The sequence below is a fragment of the Caretta caretta genome, chromosome 17 (genome assembly GCF_965140235.1).
Source record: "Caretta caretta isolate rCarCar2 chromosome 17, rCarCar1.hap1, whole genome shotgun sequence".
NCBI classification, from domain to species: domain Eukaryota; kingdom Metazoa; phylum Chordata; order Testudines; family Cheloniidae; genus Caretta; species Caretta caretta.
This window is the reverse complement of record NC_134222.1, coordinates 9,354,328-9,375,610: the sequence shown is the minus strand read 5'-3', so window position 1 is coordinate 9,375,610 and position 21,283 is coordinate 9,354,328. Positions and strand designations below refer to the sequence as shown.

The 21,283-nt window shown below is 45.1% G+C and overlaps 1 protein-coding gene across 1 annotated transcript in view; it reads left to right on the top strand.

Moving 5' to 3' along the window:
- The window catches only part of AKAP1 (A-kinase anchoring protein 1), a 42,302-nt gene extending 24,633 nt beyond the window's left edge, over positions 1-17,669 (top strand). The window contains exons 3-11 of the mRNA XM_048824079.2: positions 3,207-3,340; positions 4,193-4,319; positions 7,289-7,416; positions 9,049-9,226; positions 11,538-11,688; positions 12,997-13,064; positions 14,447-14,520; positions 15,748-15,813; positions 15,962-17,669. Coding sequence (XP_048680036.1) covers positions 3,207-3,340; positions 4,193-4,319; positions 7,289-7,416; positions 9,049-9,226; positions 11,538-11,688; positions 12,997-13,064; positions 14,447-14,520; positions 15,748-15,813; positions 15,962-16,024 — 989 coding nt within the window. The 3' untranslated portion in view covers positions 16,025-17,669. The remainder of the gene's footprint in view (positions 1-3,206; positions 3,341-4,192; positions 4,320-7,288; positions 7,417-9,048; positions 9,227-11,537; positions 11,689-12,996; positions 13,065-14,446; positions 14,521-15,747; positions 15,814-15,961) is intronic.
- Positions 17,670-21,283: the final 3,614 nt, after the last annotated feature.

Sequence of the window (21,283 nt, the reverse complement as noted above, 5' to 3'; positions counted from 1 at the left end):
TTGCTCCGGCTTCGGCTTCAGCCCCAGGTGGAAGGGCTCTGCTTTTTGCCCTGGGCTGCAGGAGGTCTAATGCTGGCCCTGCTTGGTAGCCCCCCCCCCCCCCGAAACCTGCTCGCGGCCCCCCCCCAGGGGGCCTTGGACCCCTGGTGGAGAACCACTGGCGTAGAGGGTGATGTAGGTTACTTGGCATGTGCGAGTTGAATGCTGAAAGGGAAGAAAGGGGGTGTAGCAGGAAAAGCCACCTCCTGCATCCTTGTCACCTCCCTGAAATCCCCACGTGTCACAGCTGCATCTTGATCAGAAAGTCTAAATCGAGACCCGCCAGGCAGATAGCGGACCCAATTGTATCAGAGCTCTGGCCCGACTCAGGAAGTGGCAGAAACAAAGCAGCTGCTAGGGTCCCTTGAGTTTTTGGTGTAGTGGAGCCAGGTGGCCAGAATACAGAAGAGCAAGCGAGGACTGTTGGATCCACGTCCCAGTAATGTGCTAACAGGCAGATTGCTGGGAGCTTATCACCTTTCTCATCCTTTTAATGATCTCCTGGGCCTCTCCCTCACACCGTTCCCCAACCATATTTGAAGTGTTGAGATGCTATTTAAGAAATTGGTGGCTTCCCATAACTGGGACTAACAGATTCTCACCCTTCCATTGCCTGATCTATTGATATGTATTCCCAGTTACCATTCTGAGGTTTGGCAAATTCTAGTCCTCAGATTAGGCCCAGAGTCATTAGAGGTACTGTTAATTTGGGAACTCCCATGTGCAGGGTCGCAACACTCATACTTGAGGAAAAAGCTTCTGAATTTGCAATGGTTTTGCTAACACGGTTAGTAAACACAAACAATCCAACCCAACCACGTAGGCAGCAGTAATACAATATTAACTTCATGTCTGATGTCCTGTCGTACGTACAGTCACACCATCCTTGTCGAGACCTAGGGCTGACGAGAAGTCTGTGATTCAGGAGGGTGATCTCTAGCGCACCAAAACGGTCCAATGGTCGAGGTCTCAACAGTCTAGGCTGTGGTTAGCCCTGCTATAGGGTCTCGTGGCTGCTGTAAATATTCATAAGAATGTTCGGCCTCCTTTGTCCATAACGAAATTCCTCACCCTAATAACGTTGGGGTGTCCTTATGCTATAGGTTAGGTATATTAATTCTCTCAGGCTTGTAAACATATACATCAGTTGGCTACAGTAACAATCATGCGGTTGAACATCTGCTGATGTTCCTATCCTAAAATATCCAGACTGACATCAACTGCGTTCTTGTGGTTAGGTGTCGGTGTATTTTTCACCAGAACAAAGTCTTATGATATCTTGTGACTTAAGTTAGACAGCAGTGACCTCACTTACGCTAAGGCTTGTAGGCCGCATAGCTCATGCAAAGTGCTTAAGCTAATATCTTACAGGCTTGGGCCTGTAGGTTTCTTACATTACTACTTGATATACCTTGTATCTCTCATACCCAAGCAGAAGATGTTGTCCTAGCCTTGCTTCCCAGAGGCCCAAAGCTAGCTAACCCTGGGGAATCATAACCCCAAATCTCAACCCCCCTACCACAAGCAGCTTTTGAGAAGTATTTGGGCTTAATTATTGAGTGTTAAGCATCGGATACATCTGGATTCCCCATTCAAAGGTCAGGGGCCCTTTTCTGCTAGACACTAAGTCCCTGGCCCAGAGAGTTTGCATTCTAAGTAAGTGAGTAAATCAGAAACTGCCTTGGGCTACTAAACAGAATCTCCCTAAATGCTGTGTTGTGTGCTCAACTGAGGAGTAATAGGGAAAGATCTGCTTACTCACACTCCTGTGGTATGAATCTGATTCCCATTAAAGGAACAGCTCCTCTGAACTTCAGCTTGAAGTGATCCCTTCCAGTTTTCAATGAAACTAAATGGAATTCCTTAACAAAGGGCCCCTGTTTTTCACACTTGGAAACTTGCTTTTATCAAATCACATGTGTCAAGATGCATCTCTTGCCAAGAGCCCGGGCGTGTGATCTTTGGCTCGCCATGTGTCTCTAAGTTCCTTGGGCTTTCCCACATCCCATCCCAAAATGACTAAGATCTTTAATATCACCTTGCCCCTCAAAGGCTTCTTCAAGCCTAATAACTGGAATGGGGAGCAGCGTACTTTAGCCTCAGCAGGACCTGCCTCGTTGAGTTGCTTGGGAGATGTCTGGTTCATAGTCTCCTGAAGCCCTTTTAAGATGGGTTTTTTTTGCAGCTGGAATGTTCCATGAGTCTTTGAAGAAGGTCCCTTCAATTGCTCCGAAGATTTTCTCCCCCTTCCAGCCACGGGTGGGAGGATTCAGGAGCATCACAACAATGGCCCTTCCCATTCAAATTGTGGGAAGGGTCTGTGCTTTGCACTGAAGCAGCCACAACCTTCCATAAAGAGCTTTCAATCTATCTTTTATTGATGTTTGCAGGGCCTCTCTCACTGAAGTATCAGGGCCCCTCCTGCTAAGCGGAGGGGTCAGTGATGTGTGGGTGCTCCTCAGTACGGCACATGTGGTCTGCTGCAAAGCCATAGATCTTTGGCGGTGGCTTATCCTTCCCACTGCTTCTACCTTGGTCCAGGGCAGCAGTGATCTGATGACAGGAGGCTTCCAATGGAAAAGACTCCATCTCCCTTTTCCCCAATAACCCATAGCTAGGTTTTGAGTCTCAAGTATGAAGAAGCCTTCTCACGGCTAATATTCCACTGCCAGTCCTAATTAATCCAAGGGGACATAATTCTGATCCTGTGACTGTACGGAGTTTGCATTCCACTAGTAATAGCACCTGGCTTCTGTGTTTAACCCTGCACAAACTCTTGGTGTCTTACATGCTGCCCATTGCATTACACATTATGCTTGTGAACACAGCAGTTCCTAATTAGGTTCAGATTTATATCACAGGTGTGGAATTCTTCAGGAGGTTTTAGGGGACAGAAGTCTGTTTCTAGTGGCCTGTTCCCATAAGTACCACAGAGCAGCCCTTGACACACGTTTTTCCTAGAGGAGCTGAGAATTGAATAGCAGACTCACAATCTAGAGCGTAAAGTGGGAATGTACAGTAGGGCCTACAATCAAGGATGTATGTGAAATGGGAGTTTTGTCAGCCTTCATGCGGTGTCTAAGAGCTTGGATTATGCTGACTGTCTGAATGTCATGGTATGGTGGTGGTGTGGGTTTTTTGTTTGTGTTTTTTTTTTTTTTTTGTAGGTTCAGATGTAAATAGCATGGATTCTGTGGACAGCGGCTGTGCCCTTGGGAAGGCGGAGAGTTGCCAGAACTCCAAGCCAGGAGTAGAATCCAATAAGTCTGAGCTCACTATCTGGGAGATAGAGGTGCCAAAGGTAATGAGCCAAATACTCGGCATCCGTAACTCCCTGCACTGACCTTGGGGAGTGTTGGTTAATGGTTTAAAGGGGGACTGGGAGTCAACTTCTGGGTTCTAGTCCGGGCTCTGCACATGGCCCTTCTGTATCTCCCTCTGTCTATAAAAGGGGTGCTATGCTTTCCTACCCCCTCAGGGTGTTGGGGCTTAACACTCCTTGAAATATCTGCTGAAGGACTCCAAATGCAAAGAATCCTTGTAGGGCTGCCAATTTTCGGTTTTAAGCGATAAACTTCCACCGCACAATGCCATGCGGTGGGGCCCCATTAAACTACGTGAGAAGCTTCTTTTTCTGGGATAGTGTAACCTAGGCACAGGGAATGAGCCCTGCGGTAGAAGAATCCATATCACTGGCCAATGAGGACAGGCTATTAGTATTTCTCCAGAGAAACTTGTAATTAAAGAACTAGAACGTAGGGTTCTTTTCAGTGAAAAGCACAATGGCATAAAAAGAAATGGGGCCAGATTCAGAGATGGGGCAATTCCGTTGATTTCAGGAATCACGCTAACCTCCATCAGGCCTTCATGTCTGTGCTGCACTTGCTGTTTCTGCAGACTAGAAAGATGGACTTAACAAAATGTGAGTAAATCAGAAACTGCCTTGGGCTACTAAACAGACTCTCCCTAAACTCTGCTGGGCCAGTGTCAGTTTACATTTGGTAGAAGCCCAGTCTGCGCTGAGTTCCGATGCGTCCCCAGCGCCCGGTCAGACCCTGTGGCATTTCTTGTAGGTGAAATTAATCATTTAAAAATTAAAGATCCAAGGTGCTGTTCTTGTTCCTCACTGTGACTTCTCCATCTTTCCATCAAGCACTTGGTTGGTCGGCTGATTGGCAAGCAGGGGAGGTATGTGAGTTTTCTGAAGCAAACTTCTGGTGCCAAAATTTATATTTCAACGCTACCTTACACCCAAGATGTCCAGATTTGTCACATAGAAGGTGAGTGAGATGATTCCCATTTGTGGGGTTTTTTTAGTCTGTGTTGTCTGAAATCTAATCTCTGGGTGCTTAGATAAAGGGATGAAGACCTGACTGCAGTTTGGATACTTAACTTTGAGTCCTGTGCTCAAAATACTACCACGGGTGTTTCAAATAGCATCAGTGGTCGGCCATGTCTATGCTAGGAAGGCAGGTGAATTTTTAGTGCAGTAAAATCGTGGGGGGAGCATATGATTCATAGATTCATAGATATTTAGGTCAGAAGGGACCATTATGATCATCTAATCTGACCTCCTGCACAACGCAGGCCACAGAATTTCACCCACCACTCCTACAAAAAAAAACCTCACACCTATATCTGTGCTATTGAAGTCCTCAAATTGTAGTTTAAAGACTTCAAGGAGCAGAGAATCCTCCAGCAAGTGACCCGTGCCCCATGCTACAGAGGAAGGCGAAAAACCTCCAGGGCCTCTTCCAATCTGCCCTGGAGGAAAATTCCTTCCCGACCCCAAATATGGCGATCAGCTAAACCCTGAGCATATGGGCAAGATTCATCAGCCAGATACTACAGAAAATTCTTTCCTGGGTAACTCGGATCTCACCCCATCTAATAGCCCATCACAGGCCATTGGGCCTATTTACCATGAATATTTAATTACCAAAACAGTGTTATCCCATCATACCATCTCCTCCATAAACTTATCGAGTTTATGGCTTACCTCAACCAGCTCATGGGTGTTAACACACAGCTGTCTTGTCCACACTAGGATTTTAAAATGTCCATATTTCCCTAGTTTGGACAAGGTTTATGGGATACCATTTTCCCAAACTCGCCTTACAGAGATGTGAGAGAGAGAGGTTGTTCTATATCTGTTTCCCTAACCATATGTCTGCACATACAGTGATATGGAGACACCAAGAGTTCCTCTGAGGCTACGTCTACACTGCAGCTGGGGTTGTGATTTGCAGTGCACGTAGGCATACCCGCGCTAGCTGTACGCTAGCTAGTTCGCTAAGAAATAGCAGCGAGGACGCCAAGGTGCGGGCTTCAGCGCCGGCTGCATGAGCCTGCCTGACTCCCCCCGCCCCCCGGATACATACCGTCTTGTGCTGCGTGCCATGGCACCATGGGCTCACTGCTGTTTTCAGCAAGCTAGCTAGAGCGTGGCTAGCGCAGGTATGTAGCCTATAATGTGGTAGCCTCTAGCTAATCCCCTGCTAACAACCCCGCTGATCGGATTTAGGTAAAAACGAAAACAAAGAAAAGTGGAACTAACATGTTTGCGGCCATTGGATTGTTCACGTCACCTGTATTTTAGATCCCACTTGCCTCATAGGTTTAGACTGTAAACTCTATAGGGCAGGGACTCTCTCAGGCTTGGCCTACGCTGGAGGGTTATACTGGCATAGCTGCGTCAGTCAGGCATGTATTTAAAAACAACAACCACCACACCCCTGAAGGACACATCCATGCTGACAAAAAACCCCAGTGTAGGTGTTGGTGGAAGAGCGATCTGCGGTCGATTTAGTCGGTCTTCACTATACCTGCTAAATTGACTCTCCAGTGCATCAATTGCTGCAGCGTTGATCCCCGGTAAGTGTAGACATGCCCATAGTTAATTTGTTCAGGGATGTGGTGTTCCTGTGTCTACTCTCCCGGGCCCTGCTGTGCTGGCATAGTCTCTGTAGTGGGAGGCATACCCTTATGCTGTGCCTGTTCCAGCACAATGGAACCCATTCTTGGCTGTAACCTCGTCACCACTGTAATCAACATAAATAAGTTGCTGTAGATTTTGATAAGAGAAATCACTGAAAATAAACTTGTGCTAAAATATTTTTGTAAATGATGTGGGGAGCTGGGAAAATATTCCATTTGCCAGAATCTTTAAAGAGCCACTGTACAAAGAAATATCACTTAAAAAAAAATCTTTATCTTGGTTACTCAGACACTATAGACACTATATTAAAACTGAATGGTTTTAAAAGTATGTGTTGCCATTTATGCTTCACATAACGCACAGCCAACCTGTGGAACTCCTTGCCAGAGGATGTTGTGAAGGCCAAGAACATAACAGGGTTCAAAAAAGAACTAGATAAATTGATGGAGGATAGGTCCATCAATGGCTATTAGCCAGGATGGGCAGGGATGGTGTCCCTAGCCTCTGTTTGCCAGAAGCTGGGAATGGGCAATAGGATGGATCACTTGATGATTATCTGTTCTGTTCATTCCCTTTGGGGCACCTGTCATTGGCCACTGTCGGAAGACAAAATACTGGGCTACATGGACATTTGGTCTGACCCAGTATGGCCATTCTTATATTAATCTCTGTGCTTGGCTCATCATGGACAGATGCTGTGCTGGTTGGTTGTTTCCTCAGATTGAGGGATGTTCCTTGCACTAGCAAAATAGCGTTTTGGGTCACGGAGTGTGGTTGAGACTTTCAAAGCAGGATATAACCATGCATCTTTCACTAAAGTTAATAGCAGGGATGTAGCTGGATCTTCTGCATGGCTTTGAAAATATCAGCTGTCAAGACTCTGTCACTGAAACTTAAACACACACACAACCCCGCCACACTGTGGATTTTGTTTTAGCTATCTAATGTGGGGTTTAGCACTCATTGAATAGCCCTCTTCGGTGAAGCAGAAACCAGCACACAGTGATTGCATGGCAGGAGATATCTTGGCCCAGTTTTATTTACAGCTGTGCTGGTATAGACAGGAAAGATCTGTATGTAATCGTATCACTCAGGAGGAGTTAAAAGGTACTGCCAGTCAGAGGCGCTGGGACAATTTGTACAGTCGCAGGAGGTGCTGAGGGTCCTTGAACCAAACCGTAAACCCTGTGTATATGATAGAAAGCACTTCAAGCCAGGGGGAGAGTGGCGGCACCCCTCGTTCCAGCACCTGGGGCTCAAGTGTGTGCCCAACATATCCACGCGATTTGACTCGGTCTTTTTGTCTTCCAGGCTCTCAGCATCATGTGGACAAAGCGCTGAGTCTGATTGGTAAGAAGTTCAAGGAACTGAGCCTCACCAACATTTACGCTCCTCCAGCCCCATCACTGATGCTGCATTCCCTCCCTATGACTTCCTGGGTAAGCCCCAAGGCAGCATGCCAGCTGTGTTTATATAGACAGACTCCATGGACATGCGTAGGAGATGTATCCATAAAGCCACATTGCATTCTCCCTTCATTTTGAGTGTCCAATATCAAGGATGGCCTTATTGAGTAGGCCTATCGTACAATGACTAGGCATCATCAGTTCCATAGATGGATGTGCTGGAAAGACCGGGCATGTACGGAGTAAACGTGCTCCTTGCCTGAGAACAAAGACCACTTCTTGTTCCATAGCAGCCACTGTGCAAGCAAGCAGCCCCACAAAGATTCCTTCAAGAATGTCCTTTGCTTTTCTTGATCAGCACAGATGCGGTTGTTGCATGTCAGACTGTTTCCATCTGTCGTCATGCTGCCCTGTGTTTAATTTCCCGGAACACACTCAGAAAATGTACCCAAACCTTCAACCCAAACATGCTTAATCTCTGCCAGTTACACGTCTGACATAATGGGCTTTTGCCTACGGTCTAGACATGTTTGCTCAAGGAAATAACTCTTTTTGGGTTTTTGGTTTGTGAGTGAGGAGATATTCTGGTTCTGTTCTTACAGTCCATTTGCCACATGGTCAAAGATTGAGACAATCAGTGTCTGTATATATTGGTTGTCATGTGACTGGTAGAATCATACTGAATTGTTACTTTCCAGTAGCATCACATTCCCTTTAAGCGTCTTATTGCAGTTATTCAGATCTGGCATTGTAATCAACCTCCGCTCTGTCCACACAATATTTCACATCTGTTTCCCTTTCCAGATGTTGTCTATAACTGACAGTCCATTTGGTGACAGATCCTACTGGTTACACCATGGACTCCAACATCCATTAAATAGCTGAATATAGCTTAGGAATATATACCTATATCTGCATCCACAAGCAGCAAGGGGGCTGAATGTTTCTAATTCTTTGAGCCTTCTCCTTTAGGTTTCTGTTTATAACCTTAAAGGGAAACTCCAATACAGCTCAGGTTGTGGTAGGTGCCTTTAGGTTCTGCTAAGTTACAGCATACCATCAAAAGTCTGATGGCTGCGCAATGGCCTATGTGAAATGACTTGGGAGGGAAATCTGTGAAAGTGTCTTCATCTCCGAAACCACCATCACAAACTACTACTTATTTGGCAGTCTCAGGAGAGAGGCTAGGAGCTCAGATGAGCATGGATTTAAACTACTTTCTCCAACAAGTGATTCTGCCAGATCAGAGTTGAGGAATTTTGGCACGATGGCACAAAATGAGCCTGCAATGTTGTTGCCTATAGTCTCCCTGCCCTACTGATAAATAGCATCCTTTAGTGTTGTCATTGTGCGTGGTGCTGCGCAACATACACAATTGCTTCCCCAAAGAATTTACACTCATCTGATCCCCCTTCATGAGACCATATGTGAACAGTGACGCTCCGTCAGCTAGTCCTAGGTTCAAACTAGTCTCCTAGAGGTGAAGATCTAAAGAGCCCACTTCTAAATTCCTGAATCACGTAGCGCCCCCCCCCCTTTTTTTTTTTGTAGTAGAGTAGATAAGGTATCAGTGAAACTGAGTATATTACTAACCTTTGGAATGAGTGAAGCTCACGTTGCAATAGTACATTAACGGAAACGTAATGCTAACTCTCTCTGTGGCAGCTCATGCTACCGGATGGAGTCACCGTAGAAGTAATTGTTGTTAACCAAATCGACGCAGGACACATGTTTGTACAGCAGCACACGCACCCCACGTTCCATGTGCTGCGCGGTCTGGACCAGCAGATGTATGTCTGCTATTCTCAGCCTGGAATTCCAACTCTGCCAACTCCAGTAGAAGGCAAGTCAATTTGTTCCTCGTGAATTGTCAAGCAGAAAGTCTCCTCCTGGGATCTGTCCCTGGTCTGTCCTAGTAGCATCTAGCAGACTTTCTCCTCTGCTCTTCAGAGTAACTTGAGTCTAGAGTTCACTGAAAGGTATTTTTTCAGTGTCTTTCCCCTGCACTCCCTGAGAAATCAAACTACAAGCTTTCCATGTTCTCAAGTTTGCCCTGCCCTCCAGAGATGAGGGTCTATGACAGAATTTGTCATGGGTCAGACCATAGAAAACCTATGTAAAAATGAGATGCAATCATTCTTCACATAACATTATTTACAAATTAATTAAGCTATGTGAGTTTCCTCTAAGGAGACTTAACTTGGGAAAATAACGTGCAAAATAAATGGGTGTTTGTAGCTCCTAAACATTGGGCAGGGCGCTGTGGAAGATCAATGTAAAAGCTGTGTTTAAAACTACTAGCGAGCCCCCTGTAATAGACTTTGTGGAAGGGGTATTAAAGCTCACGCTTCAGGTCTTCAGCAAAGGTCAAAGCATTAGAGGTCAGGATGAGCCCTAATGTGGGCGGAAGACTACTCCACGTCTGGCTATTGCAGAGTTTTTCCATTTTCCTTTGAAGCCTCTGCTGCAGGCCAGTGTCAGAGATGGGATATTGAACTAGACGGGGCTTGGTTCTGATCCCGTCTGGCAATTCCTATCTTCCTACCAAGGTAAATTCAAACCAGAGCTACTCTGGCCAGTTATAAACTACTCCAAAACCTTTGAATGTAAATCTTGCCACAGCATGAGCTAGCATGAATATAAGCATGAACTTGAGTATTTTTTTTGCATACAACGCACAGTCAACCTATGGAACTCCTTGCCAGAGGATCTTGTGAAGGCCAAGACTATAACAGCGTTCAAAAAAGAACTAGATAAACTGATGGAAGATAGGTCCATCAATGGCTATTAGCCAGGATGGGCAGGGATGGTGTCCCTAGCCTCTGTTTGCCAGAAGCTGGGAATGGGCAATGGGATGGATCACTTCATGATTACCTACCTGTTCTGTTCATTCCCTCTGAGGGACCTGGCACTGTCGGAAGACAGGATACAAAGGGCTAGATGGACCTTTGGTCTTACCTAGTATGGCCGTTCTTATGAGCGGTATTGCTACAAGAAGCACGTGTTACCAGTTTCTCGGTGGGAGCGGAGGGGCGTTTTTTATTTGCCTTTCCCATAGCTGGTGTTTTCATCTCTCTCTCTAGCCTTGTCAGTCAGGGAGCAGCATTGATGCACATTCCTGAAGATGTTTGCTGCCAGCACCCTAATTATAACATCAGGATTATTTTCTTTGCTATCAAACACCGTCATTTTCTCCTTTATAGAGGTATAATTTCTGGCAATGCCTCCAGATTGCTGGTGTGCACTGTAGGGTGGGGGAGAAGTGTTCCCGACATGGCTGTTTCTGCTGTATGTGTGTCTCTCTCACTAAAGCAGTTCAGCATGGTGTATGGGTCCAGCATGGTGTACCCATTTTTAAACAAGGGGGTGTTTAATTGAGCAGGGGGTGGGTCTGTGTGTGGCTGTTCCTTGGTGGTTCAGAAAGGTCGCAGCTCAACTGAATCTTTTCTTTTCAAGGCACCTTCCGGAGAACAGATGTTTGTCCACTTTATACAGCGTCACTCAGACTCACCATGCCCCCGTAGAGGACTATTCAGTTGGTTGTGAACGCTCTGAATACTTCCCTTGCTCAAGTTACTCATGTTGAGCTGCTACTTTAAAACAAACAAAAGTGCAAAATTGAACATGCTAAGTACGTTTAGAGAGTTTAAAAGCCTCTTATTATTTCAGGTGGGGTTAGTCCTACGTCGACTTAATATCACTATACAGGGCAAGGCAGAGCTAAAAGTGTACTGTTACTGCAGCTGCTAGTGGCGCCGACCATACTTGTGCTTGGCGCTGTACGTTCATACAGCAAGAAACAGCCCTTCCCTAAGAGCATGTGATCAGAATAATCAAGACAAGAGGTGGGAGGGGAAACTGAGGCACAAAGAGGTGCATTGACTTGCCCAAGGTCATCCAGGAGGTCATTGGCAGAGTCAGCAATAGAACCCGGGATTCCTAAATCCTGATCCAGTGCTCTGTCTGCTGGATCCTGCTGGCTTCCTGCTGCAGGGTGCTAGGTGTCTCGTCTGAAAGCAGCGTGGGTAGGTAGCCGCGTGTTCTCCCCTGCGCTGCTCTTCTTCCTCAGCAGACACAGGAGCCTGTTCCAATGGGACTTCTAGAAACAGGCACTAATGCTGAATCTTCCCGCTCCGCCCTATTTTGCTTTGCAGTCGGTGTGATCTGTGCTGCTCCAGGCTTGGATGGCGCTTGGTGGCGGGCTCAGGTTGTCGACTACTTCAAAGATAACAATGAAGTGGAGATCAGATATGTGGACTACGGAGGATACGAGAGAGTTAAAATCGACACACTCAGGCAAATCAGGTCAGGAACTACGTTTTTCCTCCCTTGACTGGAAAAAAAAATGAACTTTCATAACTGAGTGTAATGGCTTGATAGGTGTAGGTGTCTCCGCAGTATGATGAAAGCATTAGGGGGGAGTGGTTCTCTCAGCAACGTACAACCATGTTGGACACCTGGCTTCCTCACAGACTCCCCTGCCTCTTACATCATGCTTTCATCCATAGATGTCTAAGCGCTCCACAGAGGAGGGCAAATGTAATCCTCATTTAAGTAGTGGGTAAACTGAGGAACAAAAAAGTGATGTACCTAAGGGCACCCAGCAGCAAAGTCAGGGATAGACCTTCGGCCTACGTGCTGCATCCAATACCCCATCCGCTGGGCTGGGCTGCGTCACGAAAACTGTGTCCCTGTGTAGTGACATGCTGGGTGTGTTTGGGGACTGACGCCCTTGTTGTTCTCTTCCTGGTGGGAAGTGATGAGGCACTGCATACGTAGCATGTGCCCAGCTGCACCAGGGAGAGACATTGCCCTTTCAGAGCGGGTTCCCCCAGTCCCAGTGGTGCACCATTTGCATGGCTGCGTTGTGGTATGGAATAATGAGGTTGTGCAGAACCAGGGCAGGGGAAGACAACTTAGGGGGAGAACAAATGGAGAAGCACTCGTAATCCCTGCACGTGGGTCTAACTTCCAGCTTCCTACCTCGGCATGGTGTAGGTTCTTCTAAAATTTCCTGCCATTGCTTTGCTGCTGGTAGACAAGGTACCAGTGACTGTTAACACTTACAGTGCTTGAAACGTGTGCCTGCCACTGGCCTGGTCTGTACGCCTGCTCCAAGTGGAGAAGCTTGAATGAGTGGTAGGAAGGATGAGGAAGCTCTGGCTTTGTACGATGGAGTGGTGGGCAAGATGAGGAAGCAATCTCATGATTGTAGTGGTGCCTAGAGGACCTGGGTGAGGTCAGGGCCCCAGTATGCTAGGCACTCTGTGTAACAAGCACATAGTAAGCGATGTCCCTTCACCAGAGTTGACGAAGGACGGGAGAAAAGGAGTACTCTATCTTCATTTTGCTCATTGAGAACTGAGACTAGGTGGAAGAGCCCAGAGCTTGAACCCAAATCTCTCATTCCCATGTCTTAGCCACAAGATGATCGCTCCTCTCGTACGAATTTTGCTCAAACCCTTGTTATGCGTACCGTGTCTATTCTTTTAGCTGTAACTAATCTGAAGCAAATGAATTCCTGCTATATCAGCCATCATCAGTTTAAAGAGTAATAAGGAATTAGGGCAGAGGTGTGTTCTTCTATTCAAGTTGATTCTCTTTTCTTTTAAGGTCTGATTTTGTAACACTACCCTTCCAAGGAGCAGAAGTTTTATTAGACAATGTGGTGCCGCTTTCAGGTAACACAAATCACTGGAGAGAAACTAATGATGGGTGCTCATGGTGCTTGGTTAAACAGGATGGCATCCGTTCAGAAGCCAGAGTTGTCTAGACTTTCTCCATACCATTTTGTGTACAATATCTGAGATGACTAGAAAGTGGATGAGAAAATTATTTTTTTTCTTGCTTGGTTTTTGCCTTTGCCAGCACTGTGGAACTAGTTCCACTATCTTTCCTGTCTACTTGCTGTGCAGGTTTTTCACACGGCTGTGGTGGAAAGAGAAAGAGAGTTAGGGGAAAAATAAGAATATAACTTAAAACCATAAATTGGCAGAACTACCAGAGGGCAGCTGGAGGACCTAGAACTACTCTTTCAACCCCCTCTTTGCCAATGGACTAGATAGATAGCAAGTGTACTGTCCCTTTAAGGTAACTAAATAAACACCTGCAGATTAATTCCCAGATCTACTAGACAAACCTCTGACATTCCCGTACTGAAATTGATGGTATGTACCATTCTGAGTGTTCTTAAAAACTGCCTCAGTGCTCAAAGAGGAGGGGAAATTCATGGTGTCCACGAACGTTTCCTATGTTGTTGCCGATAGAAATCCAGCCATGTTTTGCAGGTGCCTAAAAGGCTTTTCAGTTCTCAATATTGAAGGATGTTAGCCCGACCCACTGATAGCACCCTTTGATGTCAGGACTCTGGGTATCAGGAGAGGAAACCTGCACGGGCAGAAGGCACAGGGTTTGCCTCTGGCGAGGCTGTAGATGGATGGCAAAGGTCGAAAGTCATTCCATCCCAAGCTACCAGCAGCAGAGTTCACTGTTGGCATGCGCTCTGCAATAAGGCACCTCTTGCAACATCTGCAGCAGCATAGGGAGTGTCATTGAAGAATACGCAGGCAGTATTAACGAAGAGTGCAGCTTGCAATGTTAAAATTCCACCCATCCTGCAAGGGACTTCTTATCCTGTCGATTAAATTCCATTAAATAGTGCTGAGTTCCTGTTCACTAAACTCCCTGCAGGACAAGGGAGGTCCTGAGCTTCCTTGGCTCAAGAGTGCCACATTGAAAACTGAAACGTGAATGTAAACTACTATATGTGAAAACACCAAGTGTCCTTAGCAATTACTTTGAATCCATTTATGCACATGTGGCTACTGAGCTAGGATCCTTTTAAAAAGAGAAGTGTTCATCATCTCCCCTCTGTAATACGCATTTCAGTGTGGTCTCGTTCAGCTTCATATACTGTAGATGCCCGTAGCAATGATGAGTGAGGTGAGGTTTTTTGGTCTGTGTTATGCAGGAGGTCAGCCTAGATTATTGTAATAGTCTCTTCTGGCCTTAAAACCTATGAGCCTGTGAATGTCTGACTTGTTTTCTCCTTTTCTTTCCAAAGATGAGGATCACTTTTCATCAGAAGCGGACTCATCCGTTAGTGAAATGACCAGAGGTACACCTCTGCTTGCACAGGTTTGTATATTATTCTTCATTTGGCACTAGTGCAATGGCTGCTGGAATAGTGTGTCCAGTGCTGGTGTCAGTAATTCAAGAAGGATGTTGATAAATCAGAGAGGGCTCAGAGACGAGCCATGAGAATAATTAAATGATTGGAAACCATGCCTTAAAGTGACAGACTCCAGGAACTCAATCTATTTTGCCCATCAAAGAGATGGTTTAGGGGCTGACTTGATCATGATCTGTAAGTACCTAGATGGGGGAACAGAGATTTGATAGCAGGCTCTTCGATCTAGCAGACAAAGGTATAACAAGATCCAATGGCTGGAAGTTGAAGCTAGACAAATTCAGCCTAGAAATAAGGCTAACTTTTTTTTAATGACAGGTTTCAGAGTAACAGCCATGTTAGTCTGTATTCGCAAAAAGAAAAGGAGTACTTGTGGCACCTTAGAGACTAACCAGTTTATTTGAGCATAAGCTTTCGTGAGCTACAGCTCACCGATGAAGTGAGCTGTAGCTCACGAAAGCTTATGCTCAAATAAATTGGTTAGTCTCTAAGGTGCCACAAGTACTCCTTTTTTTTTAATGGTGAGGGTAGTAAAGCATTGGACCAGTTTACTAATGGTTGTGGTAGATTCTCCATCACTGGCAATTGTTAGATCAGGATTGGCCGTTTTTTTTAAAAGATATGCTCTGGTTCAAATTGGAATGAATTCAGGGAAGTTCTAGGCTCTGTGATATACATGAGGACCGACCAGATGATCACAATAGTCCCTTCTTGTATTTCATAGATTATAATGCTATGAAATGTCTAGAAAACGGTCAGTGCTGCTTATGCTTGGGCAGGATTCTCTTATCCTAAAGTAACTTAGTACTATGTTAAATCAAAATCCATAGTACTATGATAAATCAAAAGTTAAGTGAAACCCTCTGGAGATGGGAAACACTCAGCTCTTACCTGCTACTAGGACTCATGCTAGTGAAATCTTATCTCCCAAGCATGGACCAAGTGTTCTCTTGAGTAATAACACCGAGCTCTCTCATGCTGCTCTTGATCTGTAGTTCTTAAAGCAGTGGTCAAAGGAGGCAACTATCTTTATTTTATAGATGGGGAGACTGTGCCACTGTTTTCCCTCTCAGCCCCAAGAAGTGAGAGCTTAACAGCAGCAAAGCTATGTCTCAGCTCACTGACGCACCAGCTTGTCTGCTGCGCTATATATTAACACGTATGTCTGTTTCCAGGTCACAAACTATGACAGTGCAACGGGCCTGCCTCTTATCCAGCTGTGGAGTATGATGGGAGATGAGGTGCGTACACTTGCAGAAATGTAGTGCTCTGGTTTGTATAGACTCCAGACGTGGGTTTAAAAACCTCTGCTTGAGTTATGGGGATTTCTTTTACTGTTGCTTTTAGGCTGGTATTTCCTTCATCTGTGTCTCTCTCATTTTTCCTTAGGTGGTGTCAATAAACAGAGCTTTGGTGGAAAGAGGATTTGCTCAGTGGATTGACAGTTACTAGTAAACTCTGAGAGGCCCCAAGTGACCCTTTTTTTCTAAAAAAAAAAACAACAAAAAAAAAACCTTTTTTTGCACTGTATTAGAATTGGGTTTGGCAATCCTGTAGGGAAGACGTGTCTGTTTACACCACTGCGCAAAACCCTGTGGTCCATTGAGACTTGTTTGCTTGACTGTTACCATTTCACTTGAAATACATACCTCATTTCAGTGAAAGGCAGGGAGTTACTAAAAGCCATAAAAAAGATACCGTAGCTTTAAAACAAAACCTGTCCCTGGCCTAGTTCTAAGAGTTATTTTAAAAAAAAAAAGTGGGGTTTGCTTGAAGCTAACAAAACACCCCTACCATGTGTTTACTGTGGCTGCAGGTCTATTGCACAGATGCCCCAGAGGTTCAGTGGCTGCTTTTTCTGAAAGTGATGTTGGCTGTTTCTTAGAAATAGGTTTGCTGCCTAGAAAGCCAACATCAAATATGTAAGGGATTTAAAGTTCAGTTGTCTATTGACTTTTCCATGTTGTGCCACCAACTTGCACAAGCTTTGTTAGTCTGATCCATTACTGATGCTGGGAGACAAATGAATTGCATTCATGGCACTTACCCTGGCACATGTCTCCTGGTAGAAATGTTTTAGGCTTGAGCTGCATGGGAAGAAAACTTCATCTGTGCAGACCTTTGAAATGTAGGATGAATTACCCCTACAACTATAGATTGTAAATCTGCTAAGTTCCAGATCATGTATTTAAAAAAAAAAAGATTGCCAAACCCGATTGTAATTTGTAACCATTTTCTAGCTGTGCAAGTCTGTGTAAATATATATAAAATCATTGTAATATTTTGTAAAAGAGAAACACTGGAAATCACGAAGGGAACTTAAAAAGAATTTTTTTCCACACCAAAATGTCCTCTGTAAGTAGAAACGGTTTGGAATCCGTCAGTACAGCTGACGTACTTGGTACATCCGAATGTGGGAGTGTTTCTGCTCTGCTGTGTACAGGATTAGCGTTGCTCTAGATCGCTGTATGGTATGATTTGTGATCACTGACTCCTTTGCTGTACAGATCTGTTTAAAAAAAAAATGTAACAATTTGGAATTGATATTGCAGTGGTGTTCTTTCTCTCTCTTGATTTATGTTGGTCCCTTTTAGATTGATATCAAATGTGGAATTTAAAATTTTGTTCAAATAATTTAAGATAACTTAATACTATTAAAAAAAATATTGTAATGTACCTGCATTTAGACATGTGTATTGAGTTGAGGTTTGTTGCTGGCTGGGAAGACATTTGACAGGAAAACACTGGTATAATCAAGCCTTGGAAAATGAGAATCTTTCGGACCAATCCAGAGACTCTTTTTTTTTTTTTTTTTTTTTTTTTTTACTTTTGGTGAGCTGCCATGCTGGTCCACCGTGCAGACATGAATGTAGCTGCCTACACCAGGATTTGATCAGATCCATTCAGATATGGTTTGAATGTATTCTCTTTTTTATGAATTCTCTCTATTCGGGGGTGTACAGTTTAATGTTAGCAATAATGATGTCCAATGAAAACAAAATTGATAGGTTGGTTAAATCCAAAAAAAGAAAAAATCCTCTTGGAATGTGTTTCCCATTTCAATTAAAGCTCCAGTTTTAAGCCATCTTAATCAAAATGTGATGAGTAAGAGCCTTCATTTCCAGGCCTCTGGTGGTATAGGTGTGGGTGGGAAGGGATCTTTACTTGTTAGAGTGGCAGGTGAGACCAAATAGTGATGGGCTTTAAATGGGGGACACAAAGGTGAACCTTCAAACCCCCTGTTCATTGAATTCTTTGATCGCTACATCAAGTTTTGTGAAAGACCTTGGATACAGCATTTATACACTCCTTTTTTAAAAATAAATTCTTTGCAAAAACCTTGCGGTGCAGTCTAGTAAGCACTGGTGCATTGGGGGAAGAGTATATTACATGCAGATGAAATATGAGCTACGCCGCAGTTTGAAAGAGGTGACCTCATGTCACAGCAAAGGAGTTCCTTACCTTGAGTTTTGTGAAGATTCAAGTCCCAAGCATACCGGTTCTAGTTTTGCAGGCTATGTGGTTTCTTCTGAAATTAGCAGGTGTACTCTTCTTGTGTGCTGAGCAATACGATAATGTGCCCTTCACTGTCTAGGCGCTTGCGTGGCCCTCATAGTGTCTGAGAACCACACGCTCATTAGTGGATTTCATCCTTGCAATGCCCCAGTGAGTATGGCAATGCTGTTAGCTGCACATCTGTAACATGGAGCTGAAGCAGAGTAAATAAGTGACTTGCCTGTGGTCGCACAGGGAGTCTGTGGCTGATCTGGGAGTTGAACTCTTAACTCTTGAGTCCTAGTGTCCTGTCCTCTAGGCCAGCTTTTCCTTCTCCAAGACAGATCTCTCTCCTGTGGAGAGCTTTCTGATCTTCTGCATCTCAGCAGGGCAAGGATGTGTGTGGTCCTTGCTGAGATCCGTCCCAGTTAGCGTACGGACTGGTGGTATTTTTACAGCACTTGAAGTTATGGTTGCTGCCCTCAAGATCACACCCACTGTTTCTCTTCACTGAGAAACTCCCCTGCCACCAGCACTTTGTGAGTTACAAGCCGGTGTGAGAGTCTGTGCAGCTTGTCGTCCATTTGTAGGATCCTCATCAGCTTTCACTGTGTGTGCCCAGAGTAGCTGCTTTTAATTTAATAAATATCTTTGTACAGAGGATGTACACAAGGAATCCTGCTCGCTTTCTCAGGTCTGCAAATTTCCCTTTGCGTAGTTCTCAGGCTAGGTATTAAAAAATAGTTGCCGAAAGCAGCTGCCCTACGAAGTTAATTTCCCGGGTCCAGACCCACTGAGTGAAGGGATGTCCTACTTTTGAAATGGGGCAAGGGCCCAGCCGTAGTGTCGACACATACTACAGCAAGGTAGTAAATCCATCTCTGCAAGAGGCAGTAGCTACGTCAAGGGAAGAAATATTCCATTGACCTCACCATGTCTACACAGGGGCTGCGGTCAGCTTAAGGACATTACAATGTAGTTAAGCCCACCTAACTTTGTAGTGTAGACCAACCCTGAGAAGGGGCCAGTTCTTAGTTATACTCAAGACCCCTTCAGAATAGACACAATGCAACCTCCTTCTCTACAAGCTACTCTTCCCATAGCACGGTTATTGGGCACAGCTACTCTGACTCCCAACAACAATTTGCACCTTACGCTGCACTGAAACAATCTTGCTATTTCTCTGTCTGCATTTTCCGTTGCCTCTGTGCACGATGAAACCTTTCTACTGTCTCCCCATGGCACTAGAAATGTAAGGCTGAGGAGGCTAGCTTGACGAGCTGCAGCAAAAACAAAGAGTAAATGTGGTTGAGGCTGCTAAGAGTTCACCAGAGGTGGGAGCTGATTCTTTAAACAAGCTGGATGCTTAATTATTTAAAATAAAAACTTCACTCCTGAGGGGACACTTTTTTTTTTCCTCTCCTCTTTCCCAAAATCCAGTTAATGGTCGTCAGAGCCTTGTCAAACAAGCCAATGGGTGATTTTTAGTTCTAAAAGCTCAGGGTAGGATCCCAGAGTTCCTAGCATGTGTCTCTGGGGAGGAACTCTTTCTATGCTGTAATTGTTCATTACGAAGCTTAGCCATTCATCTTAATGCCTGTGTTTTCCCTGGCTGCTGCAATAATGTGCTAAAAGTTTGTAGTCCCCAACAGCTATTGGCAGCTTAATAGGGGGGGAAGTTCCTATCTTGTTTTGTGCCCTCATTCTCCAGGAGAGAGAACTGTAAGGGGAATCCTCCTTTGCCTTAATTGGAACTTGGGCAGGGGGAATTTCCACCATTTAAATCTGTAGTAACTGGGACACTGAGGACAAAACTAGACTCCTCAATGTCATTGAAGTACAGAGGGGAAGATGGGAAAATACTTCACTTTTAACCTCATATGGGCCTAATGAAGGCTTCTGCAGCACTAATAAGGATTAGAAATTGCTTTCTGAGCTGTTTTTGAATGCCAGCTGATTAGTATGTAGCCCTTTTTTTTTTTTAATGTGCAGTGACACCTGCCTGAGCAACAGCACTTCAGTGCCTGGCCTATGCCCCAGATACAATACATGTAGAAGCAGCCTGCTCACTATTGCCTAGGAGGACAATTGGGTCCCCTGCTGTAAGCCTGGAATTCAGAGGATTTACTAGATGGAAAGTGCTGCTTGATCCCAGCACTGATACAATTGAGTAGCAAGGTCCAAGCAGTAAGTAGGGGCAGCTGTGAAGAGTGTCAGGAAGCAGGGGCAGCTGTCTGCAATCAGTGGGAAATGTGGCCAACAGGAGGTGGCTGAGACCAGGGGAGCTCAGCCAAGCCAAAGAAAGAAAGGTGACTTGAGAAGGGAAGGGGGAAAGACTAAAGGACAGGGAGGGGAGATGGAGAGGTTACTAAATATTGTGGACAATTTAGGTGTAGAGAGAGAGACACACACTGCAAATAAATGAATGGAAAGGCCATGATCTGCCCTGGACTGAAGGAGCCTGAGAGGAAAAGAACTGTAAAGGAGCAGCATCCAGGCAACTGGAGCAGAGGAAGGTTTTGTTTTCTTTACAGGAGTGCATGGCTGCGTATTCCAGTAATGGGTTTCATGCTGTGGAAACATCCTGCTAACTCTTGAGCTGTAAGTGACTAGGGGCCCAACTAATGACTTTGTGAGGGATCCCATCTTTTGGCTGCTAAAGGGGGCTGGCAAATGACTGTCTAGTTCTTGGCTTTGAACCTCGGTCTGAGTGTTATGTATGCCTTAGCCGAGGCTTAGACTGGTGAGCCATCCCAGCAAGGTTACTTTGACTGTCCCTTCAAAGGGCTTCCCCTTTAAAGAGAAGCAGTGTTTGTATGATGGGTGAAATGAGTGAGGCCTCTGGAGAGACCTAATTTTACGACTTCCGTCTGGATAGCTTCATACTCGCAGCAAGTGAAACAGGGCAGGCACTGGCTTTTCTCTGCAGACAGCGATGGCTGGTGTGCAACAAGACCAGAATGCAGCGCTCTTCAGGAGGCGGCAGTTTTTCTGCCTGGCCTCCTGCCGAACTTGCATGCTGCAAGTTCTTGTGACGGACTTCGGCCCCAGAGCTCTTTCTGCCCAGGTGTAACTCTTGACTCCTGTGAAGTTACAATAGGGAGGAATTTGGCTCTTTCCAACAAATCCTCAGTGTAACGGAGCCAGTTCTCAGCCACAGTGGCAGGGGCAGTAGAGTCAGCCTCCTGGAGCAGGAAAAAATAAAGGAAAATGGGT